Below are 26,728 nucleotides of genomic sequence, written 5' to 3' on the forward strand. Positions count from 1 at the left end.
TGATAATATCAGAAGTCACAGCATAATTTTTTTGATCAAAGAGCTCAAGTGAGCCTGATGAAGCATGCATCTTGCTTGGCTTTGATAAACCACATCAATTATTCACCGTGACGGCAGACATCCTGACATGAAAGCAACAGATAAAGAGCATAAGCACATGTTCACGAAGACAGACAGAAGAAGAGCATGGGGGTGGGGCTGGAGAGGTTGGGGCAGGTATTTATAATGGTATTATCATCTGGACCCAAAGTCAGCAAAAGAGCTTTATTGCTACTTTGAACTCACATTTAACTGGTTATAGTACAGGCTGTCCTCAGGGCTGTTCAGCATTTTGGGCTGCTGCATTCGTCGACGAGGCGTTCTTAACTGTTTTTGTTCCGTTTCCTTTCCTGATCCTGCAACATTAAATCAAAATGTTAACTATTCAATAATCAAAAGCCATGTCCACTTGTCAACCGCTAATTTCTCCATTTATTTTCTTGTCCTCCACAGATCATCCTTCATTTAAATCCCCACCATTAACACTTGCAGTGCTAATCTAGGATAGCAACATACATTTCCAAGAAAAATACTTAAAGATTTTGAACTCATAGATAGAAATGTTCCTGCATTTCTGTAACAAAATCTTGATTGCAGCTAATTGCAGATTCTTAATTCCTAGCTTCCAGCCACCATTTTTGTGTCATTTTCTTTTCTCTTTAGTCCTCATCCACACATTCTTTACCAGTTCCACCAGATCTTTATTATAATCAGCTGTTATAAATGCATACAGCAGATAACTTGAACCCCAAGTTTCTTTCCTTTTGTTTTCCCCCATACATGTCCCAACAACCCGACTAATAGTATAGTTACATTATCAGCCTGCCACTGCAACCTTTAATAAACAAGCTGGCACCAGTGCTGCTCACAAATGATAGAAGACTTACTAAAGGAGGCAATGTTCCAATGACATTGCTGTGACAAGTGGAAACAGACATGTATCCTGGCCATTTTAGGCTGAATGGTTCAGCCCACCCACATAGGAACCAAAGTAGATTTATTCTCTAGATCGTCTGGACATATCTTCCAAGTCAGTCCTGGCACTATTTGAAGAAGACCAGAAAGTTCTCCCAATGTCCTAGCCAATATTTATCCTGCAACCAACATCACTAAAATAGATTAGCTGATTATTGCTGCAAGCTTACTGTCTACGCACTGACTGTTGCAGTTTTCTGCGTTGCAACAGTGATAACACTTCAAAAGTAATCCATGGCAATGAACTGCTTTGAGCTCGTGAAAGGTGGCACAAGGAATCCTATTTTTTTTCTTTCTCTCTCTTACATATGAATGGCACCCATAACAGGGACAAATGCATAACCTTTACATGAATCAATCTTAAAGTGAAACAAAGCTATAGGATTGAGAACCCACTGCAGCAGGTGGCTGCGCAAATGAATATCACTGCATACTTCAACAAGTCACTTTACTATCATGTCACAAATGAACACCCAGCAAACAGATTAACCAGTTAAATTATACATTTATTCAAAATGTACAGCCAAAATTTGCTTTGTAATATGTTTCAACTGTCAGCTTGTCTCAGCTTGCAGTGCTGTCGTTAGAAGGTTTAAGCTCCAACATACAACTTCAGAACATAAACTAGGTTGTGTAGTATAGAATAAATGCTATATTGTGTAAGATGCTGCCTTTTGGCTGGGATGCTAAATGAGGCCATCCTTTCCCTGTGTGAGTGAGTTAGGTGAGCTTAAAGGATCCCACGGCATTATTTAAAGAACAAGGGGTTCTCCTTCGATAATTCAAAACAAAACTAAATTTTATTTGATGGTCTACTAAATTACATATTGGGTAGAATCCTATTCCACAAGGGCGGGTGGGAAAGTGGCAGGACTGCGGTGGGAGGAGGGGAGTGGTTTTGATGTCTGGAAAATCTGAAATCTGACCCTAAACTGCCCTGAAGGTGCTTACTTCCAGTTTAACCATTTAACCAGGGAGGTTTGGAAGGCATGCTAGTAACCTGTTCGCCAGAGGTGGGTCAGTAATTTAAATATGCTAATGAATTTCCGTGCCTTAGGTTTGACTAGATTTGACACTTAGCAGCTGTGGGGAAAAGGAGAAAAATATTCATATGAGGTCCTGCTATGAAATTTGGCAAGAGTACACCGTACCTGTATTTTTTGCATATGGCACACTGAAGCCATGCTTGCAGATCAAAGAAACAGTCCTAGGTACTCAGATAACTTTCCAGGAGGGGTTCAGGATGGTCTTCCTGGTCCCAAGAGGAAAGTGGAAAAAAACTTTACCTTCTTGGGTATTTTCTGCCTCAGATTCCTCTTCCTGTTAGCTTGGCCTGGTGGGAAAATGACAATGTTTTCCCTGTGGAGGGATTGGAAAATGAACAGTTGAACCCCTATCGTATCTTCAGAGCAAAACCTGCATATTTAATGATGAATGTGCCGGTTACTGGTGCTTGTCTTTCCTGATGTGAGTCATACAAGAGTATAGAATGCTGGGAAGAGGACCAGAGGTGGTTCTCCAAAGGTTTCCTAATTGTTTAGGTCTATAAGTGTGGTGGCTGGGGACGAGCTTGGGGCTGGGACAAGGCTGGCAAAGAAGAAGAGCACTCTGGGGGAGGACGACCTCAATGAGCCTGGGCGTCTGGAGTGCTTATACTTCAATGCAAGGAGCGTAGCAGGTAAAACAGACGAACTTGGGGCCTTAATGCGCACGAGGAATTTGGATGTGGTTGCGGTGACAGAGACTTGGTTGAAAGAGGGACAGGACTGGCAGCTGAATATTCCAGGGTACAAGTGTTTTAGGCGAGACAGAGAAGGGGCTAAAAGAGGTGGGGGAGTAGCGGTATTGGTTGGAGAGCATATTACAGCGGTGCAGAGGGAGGACAATTCGGAGGAGTCGTGTAGCGAGTCACTCTGGGTGGAGCTTAGAAACAGGAAAGGCGCAGTCACTATGTTGGGGTGTACTACAGGCCCCCCAACAGCCCAAGGGAAGTGGAAGAATGGATATGTCAGGAGATACTGGATAGGTGCAGGAAATATAGGGTTGTTGTAGTGGGAGACTTCAATTTCCCTGGTATAGACTGGAAATCGCTGAGGGCAGGGACTCTGGGTGGGGAGGAATTTGTAAAATGTGTACAGGAGGGTTCGTTGGAACAATATGTGGACAGCCCGACTAGAGAGGGGGCTATAGTGGACCTGGTACTGGGGAATGAGCCCGGTCAGGTCTTCAAAGTTTTGGTTGGGGAACATGTGGCAAATAGTGACCACAATTCTGTTAGCTTTAGGATAGTGATGGAAAAGGATGGGTGGTGTCCCAAGGGTAAGGTGTTGGATTGGGGGAAGGCTAACTTTATTGGGATCAGGCAGAAATTGGCAGCTCTTGATTGGGAGAGGCTGTTTGAGGGTAAATCCACATCTGGTATGTGGCAGTCTTTTAAGGAACGGTTGTTAGGGCTACAGGACAAGCATGTGCCTGTAAAAAAGAAGGATAGGAAGGGTAGGATTAGAGAACCGTGGATAACCAGGGAAATTGAGGGACTGGTCAAAAGGAAAAGAGAGGCGTATGTTAGGTCCAAGCAGCTAAAAACGGAGGGAGCTCTGGAGGAGTACAATGAAAGTAGGAAAGTACTCAAACGGGGAATTAGAAGAGCAAAAAGGGGTCACGAAATGTTCTTGGCAGACAGGATTAAGGAGAATCCCAAGGCATTTTATTCATATGTTAGGAACAAAAGGGTTGTTAGGGAAAAAATCGGACCTCTCAGGGACAAAAGTGAGGACTTATGCTTGGAGCCCAAAGAAGTAGGGGAGATCCTAAATGAATACTTTGCGTCGGTATTCACAAAGGAGAGGGATGTGTTGACTGGGAGTGTCTCTGAGGGGAGTGTTGAACCGTTGGAGAAAATCTCCATTACAAAGGAGGAAGTGTTAGGTTTGTTAGAGAATATAAAGACTGACAAATCCCCAGGGCCTGATGGAATCTATCCAAGGCTGCTCAGGGAGACGAGAGGTGAAATCGTTGGGCCTCTGACGCAAATCTTTGTCTCGTCACTGGACACAGGTGAGGTCCCAGAGGATTGGAGGATAGCCAATGTGGTCCCGTTATTTAAGAAGGGTAGGAAGGATAACCCGGGTAATTATAGGCCGGTGAGCTTGACGTCCGTGGTGGGGAAGTTGTTGGAGAAGATTCTTAGAGATAGGATGTATGCGCATTTAGAAAGGAATAAACTCATTAACGATAGTCAACATGGTTTTGTGAGAGGGAGGTCATGCCTCACTAACCTGGTGGTGTTTTTTGAAGAAGTGACCAAAATGGTTGACGAAGGAAGGGCCGTGGATGTTGTCTATATGGACTTTAGTAAAGCGTTTGACAAAGTCCCTCATGGTAGGCTAGTGAAAAAGGTTGGATCCCATGGGATAAAGGGGGAGGTGGCTAGATGGGTGGAGAACTGGCTTGGTCATAGAAGACAGAGGGTGGTAGTGGAAGGGTCTTTTTCCGGCTGGAGGCCTGTGACTAGTGGTGTACCGCAGGGCTCTGTATTGGGACCTCTGCTGTTTGTGATTTATATAAATGATCTGGAAGAAGGAGTAACTGGGGTGATCAGTAAGTTTGCGGACGACACAAAACTGGCAGGACTTGCAGATAGTGAGGAACATTGTCAGAGGCTACAGAAGGATATAGATAGGCTGGAAATTTGGGCAAGGAAATGGCAGATGGAGTTCAATCCTGATAAATGCGAAGTGATGCATTTTGGTGGGAATAATGTAGGGAGGAGCTACACGATAAATGGAAGAACCATAAAGGGTGTAGAGTCGCAGAGGGACCTGGGTGTGCAAGTCCACAGATTTTTGAAGGTGACGTCACAGGTGGAGAAGGTGGTGAAGAAGGCATATGGCATGCTTGCCTTTATAGGACGGGGCATAGAGTATAAGAGTTGGGGTCTGATGTTGCAGATGTATAGAACGTTGGTTCGGCCGCATTTGGAATACTGCGTCCAGTTCTGGTCGCCACACTACTAGAAGGACGTGGGGGCTTTGGAGAGAGTACAGAGGAGGTTTACCAGGATGTTGCCTGGTATGGAGGGGCTTGGTTATGAGGAGAGATTGGGGAAACTGGGGTTGTTCTCCTTGGAAAGACGGAGGATGAGGGGAGACTTAATAGAGGTGTATAAAATTATGAAAGGCATAGGTAGGGTGAACGGTGGGAAGCTTTTCCCCGGGTCGGTGGTGACGTTCACGAGGGGTCATAGGTTCAAGGTGAAGGGGGGGAGGTTTAACACAGATATCAGAAGGACATATTTCACGCAGAGGGTCGTGGGGGCCTGGAATGTGTTGCCGGGCAAGGTGGTGGAGGCGGACACACTGGGAACGTTTAAGACTTATCTAGACAGCTATATGAACGGAGTGGGAATGGAGGGATACAAAAGAGTGGTCTAGTTTGGACCAGGGAGCGGCGCGGGCTAATTGTTCCTTGTTTCTCGTTTCAAGGCTTCATTCTATGATCATCTTGCTGGTGCCAGTACAGAGCGAGACTGCGGATAGTTGGGAACCTGTCTCGGGGGCAGGGAATTCATATGGTGTTCGTGGAAGTGGAAATGACTAGGGTTGGGAAGCATTTTCCGATCAGGGCCATTGTGATCTCCTGGACTCGTTTCGATCGCCTCAGGGGGTCGGAGAGGAATTTCCCAGATTCTTTTTCCCCATATTGGCCCTGGGGTTTTCACTCTGGGTTTTCGCCTCTCCCTGGAGATCACATGGTCTGGAATGGGGGGGTGGGGGTGAGTTAATAGGTTGTGATGAACAAAGCATCGTAGCTGTGAGGGACAGCTCGGTGGATAGGATATTGGTATGTAGATAGGCTGGAAAATTGGGCGGGGATCCTGGATTCAGGATTCAATCCTGGACCGGGGAGCGGCGCGGGCTTGGAGGGCCGAAGGGCCTGTTCCTGTGCTGTATTGTTCTTTGTTCTTTGTTTGTTAACTGCAGTAAAGGGAGTGCTGGGGATCAGTGACCCACAAGTCACACAACACTGAATCACATTGTATAAAAGCAAAATACCGTGGATGCCGGAAATCTGAAGTAAAAAGAGAAAATGCTGGAAATACTCAGCAGGTCAAGCAACATCAGAGAAAAAATAGAATTAATGGTGGAATTTAACATTACAATTGGACACCTCCTGTCTATCACTGGTGGCACTGCTGCCGACTGGATCTCTAAGAGCCCTGGGGCAATTAAGTCCCTAATTGGCAGCATTTGCCTCTGCATCCTATTATGTGATGTGGAGATGCCGGCGTTGGACTGGGGTGAACACAGTAAGAGTTAAAACTCTTCCTATTATGTGGGCAGTACCCTCTGTGAGCTTCCCCCCTCTGTTGATTCCCCCTCTTATTATTTTGTTGTTATTACACTGTGGGCCTATTCTCAAAAAAATGAATTTCTGTAGTCCCTTCCTTGAAAGGTTTTTTTTAGATTCATTCATGGGATGTGGGCGTCGCTGGCTGGGCCAGCATTTATTGCCATCCCTGACGGCATTTAAGAGTCAACCATTGCTGTGGGTCTGAAATCATGTGTAGACCAAACCAGGTAAGGACAGCAGATTTCCTTCCCTAAAGGACATTAGTGTACCATAAGGGTTTTTCCAACAATCGGCAATAGTTTCACGGTCATTATTACTTTTAATTTCAGATTTTTATTGAATTCAAATTTCACCATCTGCCCATGGTGGGATTCAAACCCAGGTCCCCAGAGGATTACCCTGGACCTCTGGATTACTCGTCCAGAGATAATACCATTACGCCACAGCCTCCCCAGCAGGTCAAATTTGTAATATTAGTTTAGAGAGCACTTATCACAAAAATTAATGTTCCCATCTTCAAAGGTGAGAATTTTGTAGCAAATATTGTTGCAAAATATGCAGAAATCACATGGGCCCAAATCTTGAGCTTGTAGGAGTCATGTAATTGGTGGGCCTGGAAGCGGAAGCGATATGTGCTTCTGGATGCAATCAAGACCGCAACCTTGATTTCACACTGGCTCACCAATTAACTGGCAGCCTGAATGAAACATGCAGAGTTACAAACAGAACAACTTGTTGCCCAAAGATATTAAAAGTAAGGCTTCCTGCAGACTGCGTGTGATTAACGTTTGAACGGACACCCAATCGTGATTCCAAAACAAAGGAAGGTTTGACAGGATTTACTCTCAACAAGGGAATTGTACATAGATGGACCTTGTCACATCATGAGAGGGCCACTATAAGCAGAAGCTGTCAAGGGGTGGCTGGTAACAGTGAATGAAATCATGCATTGACTTGAACAAGAGAAGACAGGAGCATCATGAAAAGGATGTGAAGAATGTCATGGACACCATTAAAAATATGGTTAATCCTTTTGATCCTTCCTTGAAAACATCAGGGCCAAGTTATACCAGCACCTGTAGTCTAGGACCTTACAGAGACCAAAGAAAAGGGAGATGGAGCATTCATGATTTTTTTCAGAAATAATACACCAGGATGTCAGCTTTCATGATCCTATTAAGAAAACAAAATTGAAGACTTTCAAAGACACAAGCAAATGTATGGTAACCAAAATAAAGGGTAGGGGAGATTTCTCTGAAAGAACTGTATTGAAAGGTTGAAACGTATTTGCCAAACAATTATCTGTTGGAGCAATAAAAAAGGGGACATTGATGAGATGCTGGTTCATACATTGTGAATGTTACCTTTGGCTCCAGCTAATCATGATAGATCCCTCATCAAGACAAAGCATTGCTCTTACACTTCCTTGAAGGGTCAGTCAATCCAGCCCCCTCCATTGATATAATTCCAAGTGGGACAACAGGGTATGGGATACTATGGCACTGATTCATGAAGGCACAATCAACATTTGGACAGTTTGTTGACCAAATACTGAGAGCTTTTGTGAAACAAGCGAAAATGATAAGTCAAGAGTAGTCTACTTACTTCTGAATAGACCAACAGCATCAAGAGTGGTGAAAAGGAATGGAGGTGAGTTGGAGGAATGCAAATCAATAAAATGTTTTCTCTTGACCAGAAATGAATGAAGTAGCAGTCAAAAATTTTGTCTTACAGTGACAGCAAAGAAAACCTCTATGAAAGATAGTGCAGATCTGCAAGAGTTCATTGATGACATAACACACTTAGTTGGATGTGAAAATATTGTCATGCTCTTCATCAAAATGACAGCAAAACTGATCTGGAGGTGGTATCAATCCCAGCACTGTTCTCCAACCAAGAAGAAACCAACATATGAACTGCTTCATAGTCAGTGCATTTGGAGCCAGTTCCAATGAACCTGTTGTCATAAACAGTCCTGAAACTGGTGTCTTTGTACTGTTTTTGGCATTTTACAAGGACATCGATGCTAAGGTCTACTTTTACACAGGGAGAGAATACACCATGCGTATAATTGATGCTCATCACATCTTTGATCATTTTGATAGAAATGTGTGTTTGATTGGATTTGATTTGATTTATTATTGTCACATGTATTAACATACAATGAAAAGTATTGTTTCTTGCGCGCCATACAGACAAAACATACCATTCATAGAGAAGGAAATGAGAGAGTGCGGAATGTAGTGTTACAGTCATAGCTAGGGGTGTAGAGATAGATCAACTTAATGCAAGGTAAGTCCATTCAAAAGTCTGACAGCAGCAGGGAAGAAGCTGTTCTTGAGTCGATTGGTACATGACCTCAGGCTTTTGTATCTTTTTCCCGAAGGAAGAAGGTGGAAGAGAGAATGTCCGGGGTGCGTGGGGTCCTTAATTATGCTGGCTGCTTTGCCGAGGCAGCGGGAAGTGTAGACAGAGTCAATGGATGGGAGACTGGTTTGCGTGATGGATTGGGCGACATTCACGACTTTTTGTAGTTTCTTGTGGTCTTGGGCAGAGTAGGAGCCATACCAAGCTGTGATACAACCAGAAAGAATGCTTTCTATGGTGCATCTGTAAAAGTTGGTGAGAGTTGTAGCTGACATGCCAAATTTCCTTAGTCTTCTGAAAGTAGAGGCGTTGGTGGGCTTTCTTAACTATAGTGTCGGCCTGGGGGGACCAGGACAGGTTGTTGGTGATCTGGACATCTAAACCTTGAAGCTCTCGACCCTTTCTACTTCGTCCCCGTTGATGTAGACAGGAGCATGTTCTCCTTTACACTTTCTGAAGTCAATAATCTCCTTCGTTTTGTTGACATTGAGGGAGAGATTATTGTTGCCACACCAGTTCACCAGATTCTCTATCTCATTCCTGTACTCTGTCTAGTCAATACTTGAGATCCGACCCACTATGGTGGTGTCGTCAGCAAACTTGAAAATCGAATTGGAGGGGAATTTGGCCACACAGTCATAGGTGTATAAGGAATATAGTGGGGGGCTGAGAACACAGCCTTGTGGGGCACCGGTGTTGACGATGATCATGGAGGAGGTGTTGTTGCCTATCCTTACTAGTTGTGGTCTATGAGTTGGGAAGTTTAGGATCCAGTTGCAGAGGGAGGTGCTGAGGCCCAGGCCACAGAGTTTGGAGATGAGTTTCATGGGAATAATAGTGTTGAAGGCTGAGCTGTAGTCAATAGGAGTCTGACATAGGTGTCCTTGTTATCTAGGTGTTCCAGGGTTGAGTGCAGGGCCAGGGAAATGGCATCTACTGTAGACCTGTTGCGGCAGTAGGCAAACTGTCGTGGATCCAGGTAGTCCGGAAGGCTGGAATTGATACGTGCCATGACTAGCCTTTTGAAGCACTTCATAATGATGGATGTCAGAGCCATGGCCGATAGTCATTAAGGCACGCTGCTTGGTTTTTCTTAGGTACCGGGATGATGGTCGTCTTCTTGAAGCAGATAGGGACCTCAGATTGTTGTAAAGAGAGATTGAAGATGTCTGTGAATACCCCCGCCAGCTGATCCACGCAGGATCTGAGTGCACATCCGGGTACCCCATCCGGGCCAGTTGCTTTCCATGGGTTGACCTTCAAGAAAGCTGCTCTGACATCTGCAATGGTGACCCCAGATACAGGTTCATCCAGGGCTTCCAGGATGGAGGGCATGCTCTCGTTGACCTCTTGCTCAAAATGAACGTAGAATGCATTGAGCTCATCAGGGAGGGGTGCGTTGGAGCTGGCGATTTTACATGCCTTCATCTTGTAGCCTGTTACGTCTTGCAGGCTATAGTCGGCGGGGGTCAATGTGGCTGGCTTGGGACTCTAGCTTGGTCCGGTACTATCTTTTGGCATCTTTGATGGATTTCCTTAGATCGTATTTGGCTTTCTTGTATAGGTCAGTGTCGCCTGACTTGAACGCCTCAGACCTGGACTTCAGCAAGCAATGGATATCCCTGTTCATCCATCGTTTCCGGTTGGGGAACATACGGATTTGCTTCTTTGGCACACAATGAATTCAGTAAGCATGTAGAAGAATGTGTCTTGCTCTCTTTGGGTTTCACTGTTTTTCAGGATGTGATTCAGTGAGTGCTCTGCATGGAATAGGGAAGGTGGAATCAGTGAAAGCCCTAATCACCAGCAAAGAGCACTGGGTAACAAACAAAAATTTAGGGCCAAGATTTGCCATTTCACAATCTCTGTGAAGAACCAGAGGCATACATTGTGAGCTCTATGGCCAGGTTTGATGTAAAGATGTGAACTGGGCCAGATGTCAAATGTTCAGGGGTGGAAATTATGCAGAGAGCTGCTTCCTATCAAACAACAATTCATTGTATAAGCATATAAATAGAAATATAGAAAATAGGAGGAATAGGCCATTCAGTCCTTTGAGCCTGCTCTGCCATTTATTATCATGGCTAATCATCCAACTCAGTAACTTGTTCCTGCTTTCCCCCCATATCCTTTGGTCCCTTTCGTCCCAAGAGCTAAAGTGTGCAAATTACTAGTTTGCAATACACAAGCGATATATTTAGAACTTGCTAGATCCAAAGGATCCTGGGTGGAAACTAGAAAATAATAAACTTCACAAATACTGGATGACACCTTCTCCAGTACCAGGAAGTGAAATGGAGTTTGCACATTGTTTATGCTCCTTGTCTTCTCAGCAAACTATCTTCCCTTTACATTTGCTCATGTGTAGAATGTGAGAATGCTACACATTTGTCTGTGACATCTAAGGCTCAGGAAATAGATACCTTTGATTCAGATTGTGATGCTTCAGAGAAAGAGGGCGGCATGGTGGCACAGAGGTTAGTATGGCTGTCTCACAGCACCAGGGATCCAAGTTCGATTCCTGCCTTGGGTGACTGTGTGGAGTTTGCACATTCTCCCGGTCTCTATGTGGGTTTCCTCTGGATACTCTGGTTTCCTCCCACATTTCAAAGATGTGCAGGTTAGGTGAATTGGCCATGCTGAAATTGCCCCTTAGTCTACAAAGATGTGGTTAGATGGATTAACCTTGGTAAATGTGTGGGGTTACAGGGATAGGGTGGAGGGTGGGCCTGGGTAAGGTGCTCTTTTGGGAGAGTTGGTGCAGAACCGATGAACAAAGAACAACAAAGAACAATACAGCACAGGAACAGGCCCTTCGGCCCTCCAAGCCCGTGCCGCTCCCTGGTCCAAACTAGACCATTCTTTTGTATCCCTCTATTCCCACTCCGTTCATGTGGCTATCTAGATAAGTCTTAAACGTTCCCTGTGTCCGCCTCCACCACCTTGCCCGGCAGCGCATTCCAGGCCACCACCACCCTCTGTGTAAAATACGTCCTTCTGATATCCGTGTTAAACCTCCCCCCCTCACCTTGAACCTATGACCCCTCGTGAACGTCACCACCGACCTGGGAAAAAGCTTCCCACCGTTCACCCTATCTATGCCTTTCATAATTTTATACACCTCTATTAGGTCACCCCTCATCCTCCGTCTTTCCAGTGAGAACAACCCCAGTTTACCCAATCTTTCCTCATAACTAAGCCCTTCCATTCCAGGCAACATCCTGGTAAACCTCCTCTAGACTCTCTCTAAAGCCTCCATGTCCTTCTGGTAGTGTGGCGACCAGAACTGGGCGCAGTATTCCAAATGCGGCCGAACCAACGTTCTATACAACTGCAACATCAGACCCCAACTTTTATACTCTATGCCCCGTCCTATAAAGGCAAGCATGCCATATGCCTTATTCACTACTTTCTCCACCTGTGATGATGGACTAAATGGCCTCCTACTGTACTGTAGGGATTTTATGAGATAGGTAAATGTTAGGCAAAATAAGTAAATAAGTAATAATGAATGTGAAAAAATAGTATGGTTGAAAGATACCTCCCCAACCCCCACCACCTTGGCCACCAATCTCTACCTCCCTCACCTTTATGACCTAAGGGCTATTTATAGCTAAATGGGCAAATATGAGCATGTTGGATGATAGATGCTAGCGGAGTGCCACAGGGATCAGTGCTTGGTCCTCTGCTCTTTGTGATTTTTATTAATGACTTAGAGGAGGGGGCTGAAGGGTGGATCAGTAAATTTGCTGATGACACCAAGATTGGTGGAGTAGTGGATGAGGTGGAGGGCTGTTGTAGGCTGCAAAGAGACATAGATAGGATGCAAAGCTGGGCTGAAAAATGGCAAATGGAGTTTAACCCTGATAAATGTGAGGTGATTCATTTTGGTAGGACTAATTTAAATGTGGATTACAGGGTCAAAGGTATGGTTCTGAAGGCTGTGGAGGAACAGAGAGATCTTGGGGTCCATATCCACAGATCTCTAAAGGTTGCCACTCAAGTGGATACAGCTGTGAAGAAGGCCTATAGTGTGTTAGCTTTTATTAAGAGGGGGTTGGAGTTTAAGAGCCGTGGCGTTATGCTGCAACTGTACAGGACCTTGGTGAGACCACATTTGGAATATTGTGTGCAGTTCTGGTCACCTCACTATAAGAAGAATGTGGAAGCGCTGGAAAGAGTGCAGAGGAGATTTACCAGGATGCTGCCTGGTTTGGAGGGTAGGTCTTATGAGGAAAGGTTGAGGGAGTTGGGGCTGTTCTCTCTGGAGCGGAGGAGGCTGAGGGGAGACTTAATAGAGGTTTATAAAATGATGAAGGGGATAGATAGAGTGAACGTTCAAAGACTATTTCCTCGGGTGGATGGAGCTATTACAAGGGGGCATAACTATAGGGTTCGTGGTGGGAGATATAGGAAGGATATCAGAGGTAGGTTCTTTACGCAGAGAGTGGTTGGGGTGTGGAATGGACTGCCTGCAGTGATAGTGGAGTCAGACACTTTAGGAACATTTAAGCGGTTATTGGATAGGCACATGGAGCACACCAGGATGATAGGGAGTGGGATAGCTTGATCTTGGTTTCAGATAAAGCTCGGCACAACATCGTGGGCCAAAGGGCCTGTTCTGTGCTGTACTGTTCTATGTTCTAGATGAGTGGAAGTATCTCCCTGAAGTTTAAATAAGTGATTACTATGACAGAGTTTGTCTTTAGCAACAGATATGAAAAATAACTTAAGATTTATGAGTGCACCATAAAATAATTCCACATTTCAGATGTCATCAGTGATCCTTTTTTTTTGACCATTTCTTATATCACCCATGTTCAAAATGTAGCTGCATGGTGGATACGTCATCATTGCCAGCGAAAAGAAGGTCTGGAAAATTTTTATGTTTCTCATTGTTTTGGCAACTTCTCAGTAACATTCAATTTTCAGACTATGGAATGTTTTTGATTCAGATACATATTTTAAACACTAGCTCAAGGCACTTCCCAAATGGGACTACAAAATTCAAACAAGAAAGCTGCCATCAGCCAGTCTATGATCTTCTGCTGGACTCTCCACAGAAGGCCGCTGCTGCTGCTCCTGGTCATCATGCTCCTTGTCCAAGGTTCAATCTAAGCAGTCATGGCACTACCCATCCTAATCAGATGTCCTCAGTGATCCTTCTTTTTGACCATTTCTTATATCACCCATGTTCAAAATTTAGCTGCATGGTGGATACGTCATCATTCATACCTTCATAGTGCAGAAATTAGCCTCTCACTGCAAATACTTTTAACACACCTTTTCCAGTAATAAGTAAGAAAGCAGCTGTGGATATTGCCTATTCATTTCTGTTCTTTGCCCGACTTTAATACAGCCCATGAATTGATGTTCTCCTCTCACCTTGAGTCCAAGGCTGTCTTTTCAGGAAGCCCAGGAAACCCATGTATGCACTATGAAATTTAAATGCTAGTTAAAATATCATGACAATTCAGTGATTTAAATATTCAAGTCGCTATCCCATCTCTCTGGAAGGATTATTGACACACAGCTGAAGTCATCCAAGCTAAAACCAGAAGATGCCTGTTGGGAGCAACTTCCAAATGCACTGACATTTTTGCCAACCTTAAACCCCACCCCACATCTGGACATGAACATACCATGAAAATACCACAAAAAGTCTGTCAGGTTGAAAATGTTTCCCCTTTTATATTCACAGTCCACACAAGGGGAAAATATACTCAATTGTGTGTTTTGGTTCATACAAATTTACAGAAGTTGGTGCAAATGACATGTAAATGGTGCCATTGACATAGAAAACTGTCCAACCCCCTTTACAGAGTTGTAATTAGAGGAAAATGAATGCCACACTATAATAAGGAAATATGGGAGTGGAAAGACATTTTTTGTCAACTCGTTGTCTGATGTATGGAGAAACCCAGCAACTTGGTTAAAAGTCTGCAAACCAAACTACTGTGAAATCCAGAAAAACTGGAGTTTTACTGATGTGATGTGCAATGAAGAAATCACCTCCAAAAAGTCATACCCCAATTCATTTCAGAGAGAGTTTAGCTGTAAACTGGCATCATCCATAGTTTAAGGAGACCAGGTTACTTTTGGAGTTTAACCAGCTAGAACTGCACAGTTTACCAGCTCAGAACGCTGGTAAATTTCCTATTGTTTGTTCAGCCAGAACTTTTCCACCAGTTATGAAATTTGGCATGAAAAGTTACCAGAAACAAGGGGGAATAATCCCAGTTCCCAACCCTAACTGTTGTCTTCCAAAGTTCTCTTGATTTGGGGACCATTATTTTAGATTAGATAGTAGTTGCATAGATACATCTGCTTTTTAACACATGTGAGAGAAGGAAACCAGAGATTTATAGACCAGTTAGCCTTATGTCTGTTGTTGGGAAGTTACTAGTGTCTATAAGTCAAGGAAAGGTGACTAAACACCTGGAAATATTTCAGCTGATCAGGGAGAAACAGTCTCACTTTGAGAGACCAGGATGCTTTCTAAATCATGAAAATATAGAAATAATGGAGGTGCAAAGAGACTTGGGGGTCCAAATACATTGATCATTAAAATATCATGAACAGATAAAGAAAATAATCAAAAAGGCTGATGGCTTGCTAGCCTTCTATACAGAGGGCCCAAACGCAAGGGGCAAAAAAATCATGCTTCAGGTACACAAAGGCCTGGCTAGAACACACTAGGGGTACCGAAAGCAATTCTGGGCACCACACCTTTGGATGGTTTACCTGAATGATACCTGGACTCCAAGGTTTCGGCTACAAGGAAAGATCAAATAGCCACAGGTTGTATTCTCTGGAATTTAGAGGGTTAAGGGGTGACTTGATCAACATTTTCAAGATATTAAGGGGAATAAATAAAGTAGATTGGGGAAAATTATTTTGCTAGTTGGTACTCTAGATTCAGAACAGGTGACAGTGTCAAAAGTTAAAGCTACACTTCTTAGGAGTGAAATTATGAAACACTTCTTCATGTAGTAGTTTGGAACTCTCTTCTGCAAACACTAATTGATGCTATATTAATCGTTAACCTTAAAGAAAATTAATAGACTTTTGTCAGACATTTCAAGGCTATGGAACAAAATCGGGTACATGGCTATAATCTTACCCAGTAGCAAAGCAGGCTTGAAGGGATAAATGGCCTTCTCTTTTTCCTTGTGACTGTTATCGACCTACACATTAATTAGCAAAGATAGCTGATCAATCACCAACAATACCTTAAGTATTGCGCACTTGTCTGATCTTGGTATCAAATTACTGCTGACAGAGGATTGGCTCAGTTGTATTGCCAAAGTATAGCACCTTTAAGCCTCTGAACCCCAAGGCCTTGCTTAGCTTGTTGCATCACAGGGATATTGGTTACGAACTAGCCATGTAAACTGTTTTCCCAATGCATATTTTAAACAAAATTCAATGGTATATTTCACCTTACTACATGCACGTCTCTAAAGTAGTAGCTGGGATAAGTGAATAAAATGTGGATCTGCAGTTATGGGATAAAGCACAAGTTGGAGCTAAATTGGTTAGTTCCTGGATGTTCCTTAAAACCTATCACTTTGTCCAAGCCTTTGGTCATCTGTCCTAATGTCTCCTCCTGTGCCTCCATGTCAAACTGCTTAGGAAATAATATGTCCTGGGGAACTATAGAATCCCTACAGTGCAGAAGGAGGACATTCAGCCTATCAAGTCTGCACTGACTCTCCAAAAGATCATCTTACCCAGGCCCACATCCCCATCCTATCCCTGTAACCCTGCACATCTATCATGGCTAATCCACCTAACCTACACATCTTTGGACACTAGGGGACAATTTAGCATGGCCAATCCACCTAACCTGCACATCCCTGTACTGTGGGAGGAAACGCAGCACCCGGAGGAAACCCACACAGATACAGGGGGAATGTGCAAACTCCACACAGTCACCCAAGGTTAGAATCGAACCCGGATCCCTGTGAGGCAGCAGTGCTAACCGCTGTGCCACCATGCCGCCGGAACAGTGAGAAATGTTACAACATGGGGAAAATAAGGCTCTAAGGTTTTTGGTGTTGCACTGGTGAAGAAGGTGGAAAGGAGGAGAGATGGCCTACATCTGGTGGAGACTAGGAGGCCCTCCCAAACACACAGTCAAATAACAGTGGGAGCACACAGCTGTGAAGGCCATTTCCAAGAGTCTAGCCCCGATGACCTGGATGCAGTACTACACAGTTTTCAATGACCTCACTTGGGTGGTCAAGGTCACTGAAAGCATCTTCAAATGTCATATTCTACCACCTTGCACACACATTGCTCAATTCACCACATTCCCATCATCCACCTAACAATAATCTCCAACATTCAGGAGAGATAGAGTCATAGAGGTTTACAGCATGGAAATAGGCCCTTCAGCCCAACTTGTCCATGCCGCCCTTTTTTTTAAACCCCTAAGCTAATCCCAATTGCCTGCATTTGGCCCATTTCCCTCTATACCCATCTTACCCATGTAACTGTCTAAATGCTTTTTAAAAGACAAAGTTGTACCCCCTCTACTACTACCTCCGGCAGCTTGTTCCAGGCATTCACCACCCTCTGTGTGAAAAAATTGCCCCTCTGGACACTTTTGTATCTCTCCCCTCTCACCTTAACCTATGCCCTCTAGTTTTAGACTCCCCTACCTTTGGGAAAAGATATTGACTATCAAGCTGATCTGTGCCCCTCATTATTTTATAGACCCCTATAAGATCACCCCTCAGCCTTCTACGCGCCAGAGAAAAAAGTCCCAGTCTATCCAGCCTTTCCTTATAACTCAAACCATCAAGTACGGGTAGCATCCTAGTAAATCCTTTCTCCATTCTTTCTAGTTTAATAATATCCTTTCTATAATAGAGTGACCAGAACTGTACACAGTATTCCAAGTGTGGCCTTACCAATGTCTTGTACAACTTCAACAAGACGTCCCAACTCCTGTATTTAATGTTTTGACTGATGAAACCAAGCATGCTGAATGCCTTCTTCACCACTCTGTCCATCTGTGACTCCACTTTCAAGGAACTATGAACATGTACCCCCTAGATCTCTTTGTTCTGTAACTCTCTCCAACGCCCTACCATAAACTGAGTAAGTCCTGCCCTGGTTCAATCTACCAAAATGCATCACCTCGCATTTATCTAAATTAAACTCCATCTGTCATTTGTCAGCCCACTGGCCCAATTGATCAAGATCTTCACTGTCCACTATGCCACCAATCTTGGTATCATCTGCAAACTTACCAACCATGCCTCCTATATTCTCATCCAAATCATTAATATGAATGACAAATAATAGTGGACCCAGCATTGATCCCTGAGGCACACCGCTGGTCACAGGCCTCCAGTTTGAAAATCAACCCTCTACAACCACTTCTGGCAAGAAGCCAATTTTGTATCCATTTAGATACCCCACCCTAGATCCAATGAGATTTAACCTTATGCAACAACCTATTATCCGGTACCTTGTCAAAGGCCTTGCTAAAGTCCATGTAGACAACATCAACTGCACTGCCCTCATCTACCTTCTTGGTTATACAACATCAACTGCACTGCCTTCATTTACCTTCTTGGTTACCTTCTTGGACTCGCAGCTAATATTTATATGCTTCCCACCATCTTCACAAGACTTAAGAACAGGGGCAGGGAAAAAAAAATCACGGGCCTTGGTGCTTCTCCTGTTTCAGGCTCCTCAGGTTTGTCTGTTTAACCAACCTTTTAAGAGGCCAGAGAACAAAGACTGAATGGTTCACAATTGTATCTGTTTCGTGATCAGCAAGTCTGAAGACTTTGCTGATTGCTGCTTCTCACAACAATGTATTTTCAATATCTACAATGCAATATATATTTCAATACCTCAAAAATCACCAAGATAGAGTGGGATAATATGTAAGCAGACAAAAGGACAAGATTGAAGAAAGACTCTTCAGAATTACATGCAGTATAAACAGTTTAGTGATTCACTATGATCCCATTACGCACTCTGGTAATCTCACCCCACAAAGCCTGCTCACAGTAAACTTTCATTAGCAACGAAATAAACAGAACTACAGCATTCTCTATTCATCAGATACTTATGGATGACAATGGCCATCTAGCCCAGTTTATCTTATCCATCCCAGATTGACATACGGAAGTATGTATTGGGAGTGGAAGTAGGATTAGGCTATTTGGCTCCTTGAGCCTATGCTCTGCCATTTGACAATGCTGTCTACATTATACCAGTGACTACAACTCAAAAATACTTAATTGGCTGTAAAGTGATTTGGGACATCATGAAAGTTTGTATAAATGTATGTTTTGTCTTTCTTTCATTGCAAATGCATTCCGTAAGCAGAGTGATTGTAGCAATGGTGAAATTGAATGCCCAAAGCTGGTTCTCTAAGCATAATTAATCACAGAGCAATCAACTGATGTTAGGAAAGTGGCTACAAAGAAATCACGACATTGACAAAAACAATTCAAATTTGTAGCTAATCACCTCCCAGCATCTCCTCTACCCTCCCCCCCCACCCCCTGCAAACCACCCCTCTAATCTCTGCTCTAATGTTCCCCAACTTCTCCACAATGGCCCCTCTAACATTTCCCCAAGCTCCCCTCCAACCCCAACCTTCCCCAACTCCTCTCCCAAACATTGCCCCAACCCCCCCTCCATACCTCCCTCCCAACCACCACTCTAATCCTTCCCAATATCCCCCAACACCCACTCCAACCTCCTCACAACTGGAGCCTTCCCAATCTCCCCTCAAATGTCTCCCAATTTTCACTCCAAAGCCCCTACAATAGCCCACTTAAGGCCGCAATGGGTGGCAGGGTGGAAGGACAACCATGGGCCTTCCTGGCACTTAGTTGGGATGGAGACAGGAAGGTGGCGCACACCCCACCCATCTGCCTGATTAAATGTCCCCTGGTTCCAAACTCATCGCTGGGGAGGAAAGAAAATTCTAGCCTTGTTTGATTTGGAATGCTTACTTTATAGCGGTTTTTATTTTTCCTTTTTGGCCAAATGCATGTTGTGCTGGTCAGTGACAGAAGGAAGGTAAGGTGTGGGACTGTAGATACATTGGGATTTCTGGCTGTGGTTAATGGTGTTGCTCTCAAAGTAGTTCTGCATAGACTATTGATGCAAAAGGTGGCTGTCTAGGTTGTCTTCTTCCTATCTCCTCCTCTTTATGTTCTGCTCTGCTGCTTGCTGTATAGCTGGTGTCAACAGCTGCTCCTCATGGTGGTGAGCTCTGCAGCATGTCGCAGGTCACTTCAAATGTTGACACCTGCTCTGCTGAGTACTGCAGGGCCCTTCAAGAGTGGTCCTGATGACCAAATCATTGCTTCAGCAATTCAGTGCCCTTCTCTATCACATTTTATGTGGCAGAATGTCTTCCATTCTATGCATGCTGCACACGTGAACATGGATTGCATATGGAATTTATGAACTATGCCACCAAGTAGCCATCCTTTGTTTCACCATGGTGGTTCAAATGCTGCCGGCACATCAGACTGCTAAAGAATGAAAGAATCGTGACTGCTGCCAGGGTACCAGTTTTAAGCTGCATGGTTCACTGCCTATGGTTGCACACTATCTGAATGTTGGGGGAGCACAATCCCTTTCTGTTCCAGTATATGGCAGAGTTTATATGCGGTGCCCACAAAGCGATATGCATGCAGTCAATGGTGCCCTGCACCAGCGGGAAGCCTGCAATCCTCGCAAACTGTGTGTTCACTCTGCCTGCTGATCTCTGTTGATTGAGAATGAAATGTAGTTAGCTCTCAATGAATAGACAGCCTGAATGACCTCCTTACACAACAATAGATGGCAAACTGTGAGACTCTGCAAATATCTCCAGCTCCAGCCTGAAAGAAATCAGATGCATAAAAGTTCATCACCATGGTCACCTTCACAGTTATTCGTAATGTGGCCCTTGCCCTTTCTCTGAGATTGCATTGTGGTTTTAAGCAGGTGGCAGATACCAATGTGAACTTACTGAAGTTCAGATGTCTCACCCACTATTATTTGCTGAGGTTAAGGGGTAAGAGAATAGCTCCCTGAACATCCTGGATGAATGTGATCTCCTGCTGAAAGTTCTTCTTCTCTTCCCTCTACTAGCAGTTTGTCTAGTTGTGTGTGACTTCTACTCATTTTCCCAGTCAAGAAAACTTCCTCAGGTCATGTCACAACAATCCCTATACACTTCTGCAACTTGAAATAATCAAATGCGCCAAATAGTTGTAGAATTTTGCAGGAGAAATCTTTTAGCAACTAATCTGTAAGTAGGTAGATGGTTGTGGTGGTTGGAAGTCAATTATCTTAGCTCTAGGACATCACTGCAGGACTTCCTTGGGTTGTGCCCTAGGCCCAACCATCTTCAGCTGCTTCATTAATGATCTTCCTCCCATTATAATGTCAGAAGTGAGGATGTTCATTGATGATTGCACAATGTTGAAAGCTATTCACGACTCCTTGTATAATGAAGACGTTCATGTCCAAACGCAGCAAGACCTGGATAATATTCAGGCTTAGGCTAACAAGTGGCAAGTAACGTTCACACCACACAAGTGCCAGACAATGACCATCTCCAATGAGAGAGGATCTAACCATTGTCCCATGACATTCAATGGCATTATCATGTTGAATCCCCCACTATCAACATCCTGGGGGTTACCATTGGCCAGAAACTGAATCGGACCAGCCATATAAATATTGTGGCTACTAGAGCAGGTCAAAGGCTAGGAATCTCCTGGTGAGTAACTCATCTCCTAACCTCCCAAAGCTTGTCCACCATCTACAAGGCACAGGTCAGGAGTGTAACGGAATACTCTCCACTTGCCTGGACGAGTGTAGCTCCAACAACACTCAAGAAGCTTGACAGAATCCAGGACAAAGCAGCCCGCTTGATTGTTACCCCTTCCACAAACATTCAATCCCTCCACTACTGATGAACAGTGGCAGCTGTGTGTACCATCTACAAGATGCACCACAGGAATTCACCAAGATTCCTTAGACAGCACCTTACGAACCCGCAACATTACCAACTAGAAGGACAAGGGCAGTAAACACCTGGGAATGACCTGGAGACTCTCCTCCAAGTCACTTGCCATTCTGACTTGGAAATATATCACCTTTTCTTCTCTTTCGCTGGGTTAAGTTCCTGGAACATCCTCCCTAACTACACTATGGGTGTACCTACACCTGCGGGACAGCAGCAGTTCAACAAGGCAGCTCACCATCATTTCCTGAGGGGCATCTAGGGATGGGAAATAAATGCTGGCTTCACCAATAATGCCCACATCCCATTAATTAATTTTTAAAATGTTGTTGATCCCTTAAGATACTGCTACTTGGACCAGTGGGTGGGGGTGGGTTATTGGTGGATCCCATGTGCATCTCAATGTGTATCCAATGTGAAGCTAAGGGATGATATGGGCTGGATGGTTGGGCTCCAAAACAGCTGATTAACACATGTTCTGCCAGTTCTGCATACTTTTGTTGGACGTTAGCTCTGCATGTTAACAAGATGTCCAGCATGATTAGCAGCCGATTGTGCACATGCGCATCAGATATTATTTTAGTCATCAACTGGCACCCAGAACATCAAAGCAAAGGCACTACTGAACCTAATTTCACACCTAGTGGGCAGGATTTTCTGCCTGCCTCCCGCCCCCCCACCCCCCCCCCCCCCCCCCACCCAACCAAACGTGTTTTGCTGTCAACAAGTTTTCTCATAGTGCACACCCTTCGCCGCTGAGGAACACGCGACGGAAGCTCGCTATTGGCAGAACTGGAAGATCCAGCCTGCATAAATGGCCAGATAATTTCATGATGTGGAGATGCCGGCGTTAGACTGGGGTAAACACAGTAAGAGGTTTAACAACACCAGGTTAAAGTCCAACAGGTTTATTTGGTAGCAAAAGCCACAAGCTTTCGGAGCGCTGCTCCTTCGTCAGGTGAGTTCACCTGACGAAGGAGCAGCGCTCCAAAAGCTTGTGGCTTTTGCTACCAAATAAACCTGTTGGACTTTAACCTGGTGTTAAACTTCTTACAGATAATTTCAGCCACTGTATGTAAGTAATAATCATAATTGTGATATTTCTACAAAGTTTGACTCAGTTTCTTTTGAACTCAGGATGTGATTTGAGTTTCACTTTTGGTGTGTAGTCTGAATAATACTGCATGTTTGCAAGATATAAGAAAATTACTGTAGTTTATTTTTGAAATACAACTTACAGACTCTGCTAGCATTGATTTTTACTTTTGCACTGACATGTCCAAAATGTAGGGTGGAATTTTACAGCCCTTCCCATCAGTGGATTTTCCAGTCCCACCAAAGTAAATGGACTTTTGAATGGCTTGTTGCATTTACCAGTCCCCATGACAGCAGGTTCTTTTAGTTTCACCAAAGAATGCTTACAACAACAACTTGTTTTCGATAGTGTCTTTAACATAGTAAAATATTCCAAGACATCTCACACAAAATTAACAAACTACGAGATTTTCTTATAGTACACACCCAGGCAACTGAAGGCACAGTCGCCAATGGTGGTGAAACATTGAGGATGCACCACAGGCCACAACTGAAGAATTTACAATGACAAAAGCTTACGTTATCAGATTGCAGTCTTTGTTGATACTGGTTGCAGAAGGTGTTGTATGGAACAAAAAGAAAGAGGAAACAAAATAATCATCCACATCCTATTTAGCAGCATTAAGAAAATATTTTGCCCGGAAATGACTACCACTTCTTAGCATTGCAGGTGCATAATCTGGGTGGGGAAAGGAATTCAAGGGTGCAACCCAGTTTTGTTGGTTCATTGCCAATTCAGATGTCTGTGCAGAATTGACAGGGAGGGAGGAGTAATTACTGTACAACAACTGTAACTGAAAAGAAAACGTCATTGCTCATTGATAATCAATCTCAGAGAAATTAATTCATTTAGGAAAACCACAACTAAATCATGGATGAGTTCAGGATAAATGGTTTGTTTTTTGATGACAATCGTCTGCCCCTCCCTCCAATGCAACAACACATCGCCGCTTTATAATGTTGTCCCCTCCTCCCAAATAGCTGTCCACATATGGTTGAAAATGCCATTAGCAGCGACTTTATTTTATGTGAATGATCTGTCCCCAGGAATAGGGATTGCTGCAGCAAAGAACGGGCTGGTAGCCAGTGGTTCAGTGGCTGTGGAGATTTTCTAAACATCCACAAATATTTGACTTGTAATTTGGAACATAGGTAAGGTTTTAATATCAGGTCATATTTTACGTGGGTAGAATTTGATAAATCCAAACAAAATGATCAAATTTTAGAGTAAGGAAAACAAACTGCAAGCACCTAGGAAACCTTGTCAACATGTGCCTGGTGAGTTTGAATATGGTTAGAGAGAGTAGAGGAACTGTGGATCAAGCTGAATTTGAATTAAGTGGAGCAATGCATACGCATGTAAAGCAAAGGAATGAAGCACTCCTATCTGGTTGAATGGGACTGCAGAGCAACTCACAAAAAAGAAAAGATTTAAGACCATGAAGGGAAATGGCACTGAATTAAGACCAGTTTCAATACCAGTCGGTTATCAAAATGACAAATAAAATTTTAAAATTGAACATTGAGAAAAAAATGATAGGCAACAATAAAAGTTCATTAGCTTCAAAGAGAAAAAGAAATGCATGAGATGAAGTGCAGTTACTGAAAATTGGATAAGTGAGAGCATGACAATTGATACTGAATAGGTAGCAAAAGTGCTCAATAGGTTTCTGTCCTCTTTTTCACCAAGAGACAAACTTATTTCCTCTGCACAAGGTGCGATGAGGCTGTTCCAGAGGTGCGCTGTGACACTATTCACTTTGCAAAACAATGGTGCGAGTATTCTTAGAATACTGTGTTCACTACCAATCAGTGTGGTACAAAAAATATATTGCAGCTATTGAAAGTTTACAGAACAGAAAAACCAGAATGATTGAGGAGATGGAGTGATTAAATAAATTGGGCATGTTCTCACTGGAAAGAAAAGTTTGATGTTTTTAGGATTGCTGTTTTTAGTATTTTAAAGAGACTAGGGGGATTAAATTGGACAGCCCCCCAAAAAGGAGGGGGTGGAAAATCGCAATGCACAATTAACCTGTGGAATTGCTGGGTTCCAATAACTGGTGACCAAGGACTTGGAACAAAATTAGTTTATTCACCAGTTTGAGCAGCACGACAAGCTTGTACTCTGCCTGCATTCTGGGGAGAACTCATAAACACCTGTCACGTGGTCCTTTAAGTAGCTACGTCATCATGTGACCACTCAATTGATTTTTCCCCATTTAAGTTGGGACAACTGGTAGCACTGATATGTGATAGTGTGTGCGAGCAGTAACTGTGTACGAACCATTTTATAATGTACGAATGGAACACTCACATTACATAACTATTTACATAGGGTGATGTACCGATTAAGCTGTTGCAGCTGGTGCACAGTCCATCGTGTCTCGTTCTGCTGTGTACCACTGCAATCTTGTTTTGGCTCTGAGCGGTCTAGATCCTGATCGTTTGAACAGACATTATTCATTCTGGATACAGACTGTGTCAGTTCCATGCTGGGACGCATCTGCTGATATGAGTATGGGTGCTCAATCATCAAAGTATTGCAGCACTGATGGAGCTATGAGTGCCTAATTAAGTCTTTTGAAGACTGCTGTGTGGTGCTCCTGACAGCACCATCCAATGTCCTGGTGGAGGAGCTGACAAAGAGGTCCAGTGACCTCACTGTAACAAGGAATGAACTCAGAAAGATCATTTGTCACGAAGGAAGTGCTTTAAAGTGTGCTTGTCCATGGGGGAGGCCACCTGTTGTTCAGCCATTGTCTTGTCTGGATTTGGTTTTACACCATTGGCTGAGTAAGTGATTCATGTTGGGAACCTGATTGATCCTCAATCTTCATTTCGCAGGTTAAGATTCAGTTCCATGGTCCTGATTCTGTCTAGGTGAGATTAAGACATTCTTCATGTCCTTGCATGGTAGAACCTCAAACTAGGATGTCATCAATGATGACTTTGCAGGGTTGGCCTGCAAAGAGTTGCTCCATGAACCACTGGAAGACCTTGCTACCAGTGAAGATTCCATAGGACATACACAGTAAATGATATCAGCTTACCAGAGACATGAATGTGGTAAGTTTTGAGAATTCATCATCTAGCGAGCTCTGCCAGAACCCATATTTTGCATCCAGGATGCTGAAAACCTTAGCATACGGGAAGTCTGCTATCACCTCTTCCACTGTGTTCATAGGGTGATGAGATCTGAGCAATGTCTTGTTCAGGTGCACTGGATAAATGCAATTTCTGACCATGCCAACTTTCAATACTGCAGCCACCATTGCTGAAACTCATTCTTGCGGCCTCATTTATGGGAGTTATGACACCCAGTGTCATCATCTGATGCAGCTCATTGACCACTTTCTGCTTCATGGCTATTGGTGCTCTTTTCGGAGCGCAACATTTTAGTGGTACTTAGTCATCTACTCTCATATGGTATATTACTGGCAGCTTATCAATGACATTGGAGTTGAAAAGGTCCATCGTTTCTAGGACCTGGTGCTGCAGAGCATGCACCTCTGGACCAGATTCGATGAGCCCCAGTGTAATGCTGTCCCAAAGACCCAGAGTTCTGGTCAAACATATGAAACTTGAAGTTGCCCTGTGTGCAATGGAGAGTGGACACACTTTCAGTGTGGATGGCTTGTCTGCCACAGGCCATAAAGTCACCTGGGTATTGGGATCTGGTGCTGCATATGGGTCTAGTTCCTGCAGCATTCGGCTGGGCCTATGTTACACTTTGCTCCAGTGTCAATCTTTACCTTAGAATCCCTGGAATCATAGAATCCTACAGAGCAGAACGAGGCCATTTGGCCCATCGAGTCTGCACCGACCACAGTCCCACAGAGGTCCTATCCCCACACATTTACCCTAGCTAGTCCCCCTGACACTCAGGGGCAATTTAGC

The 26,728-nt window shown here is 43.8% G+C and overlaps 1 protein-coding gene across 1 annotated transcript in view; it reads right to left on the reverse strand.

Moving 5' to 3' along the window:
• The window catches only part of myo3b (myosin IIIB), a 548,412-nt gene that overhangs the window by 37,748 nt on the left and 483,936 nt on the right, over window positions 1-26,728 (reverse strand). The window contains exon 30 of the mRNA XM_078227705.1: window positions 286-395. Coding sequence (XP_078083831.1) covers window positions 286-395 — 110 coding nt within the window. The remainder of the gene's footprint in view (window positions 1-285; window positions 396-26,728) is intronic.

Source organism: Mustelus asterias, chromosome 14, assembly GCF_964213995.1.
Source record: "Mustelus asterias chromosome 14, sMusAst1.hap1.1, whole genome shotgun sequence".
Classification (NCBI taxonomy): domain Eukaryota; kingdom Metazoa; phylum Chordata; class Chondrichthyes; order Carcharhiniformes; family Triakidae; genus Mustelus; species Mustelus asterias.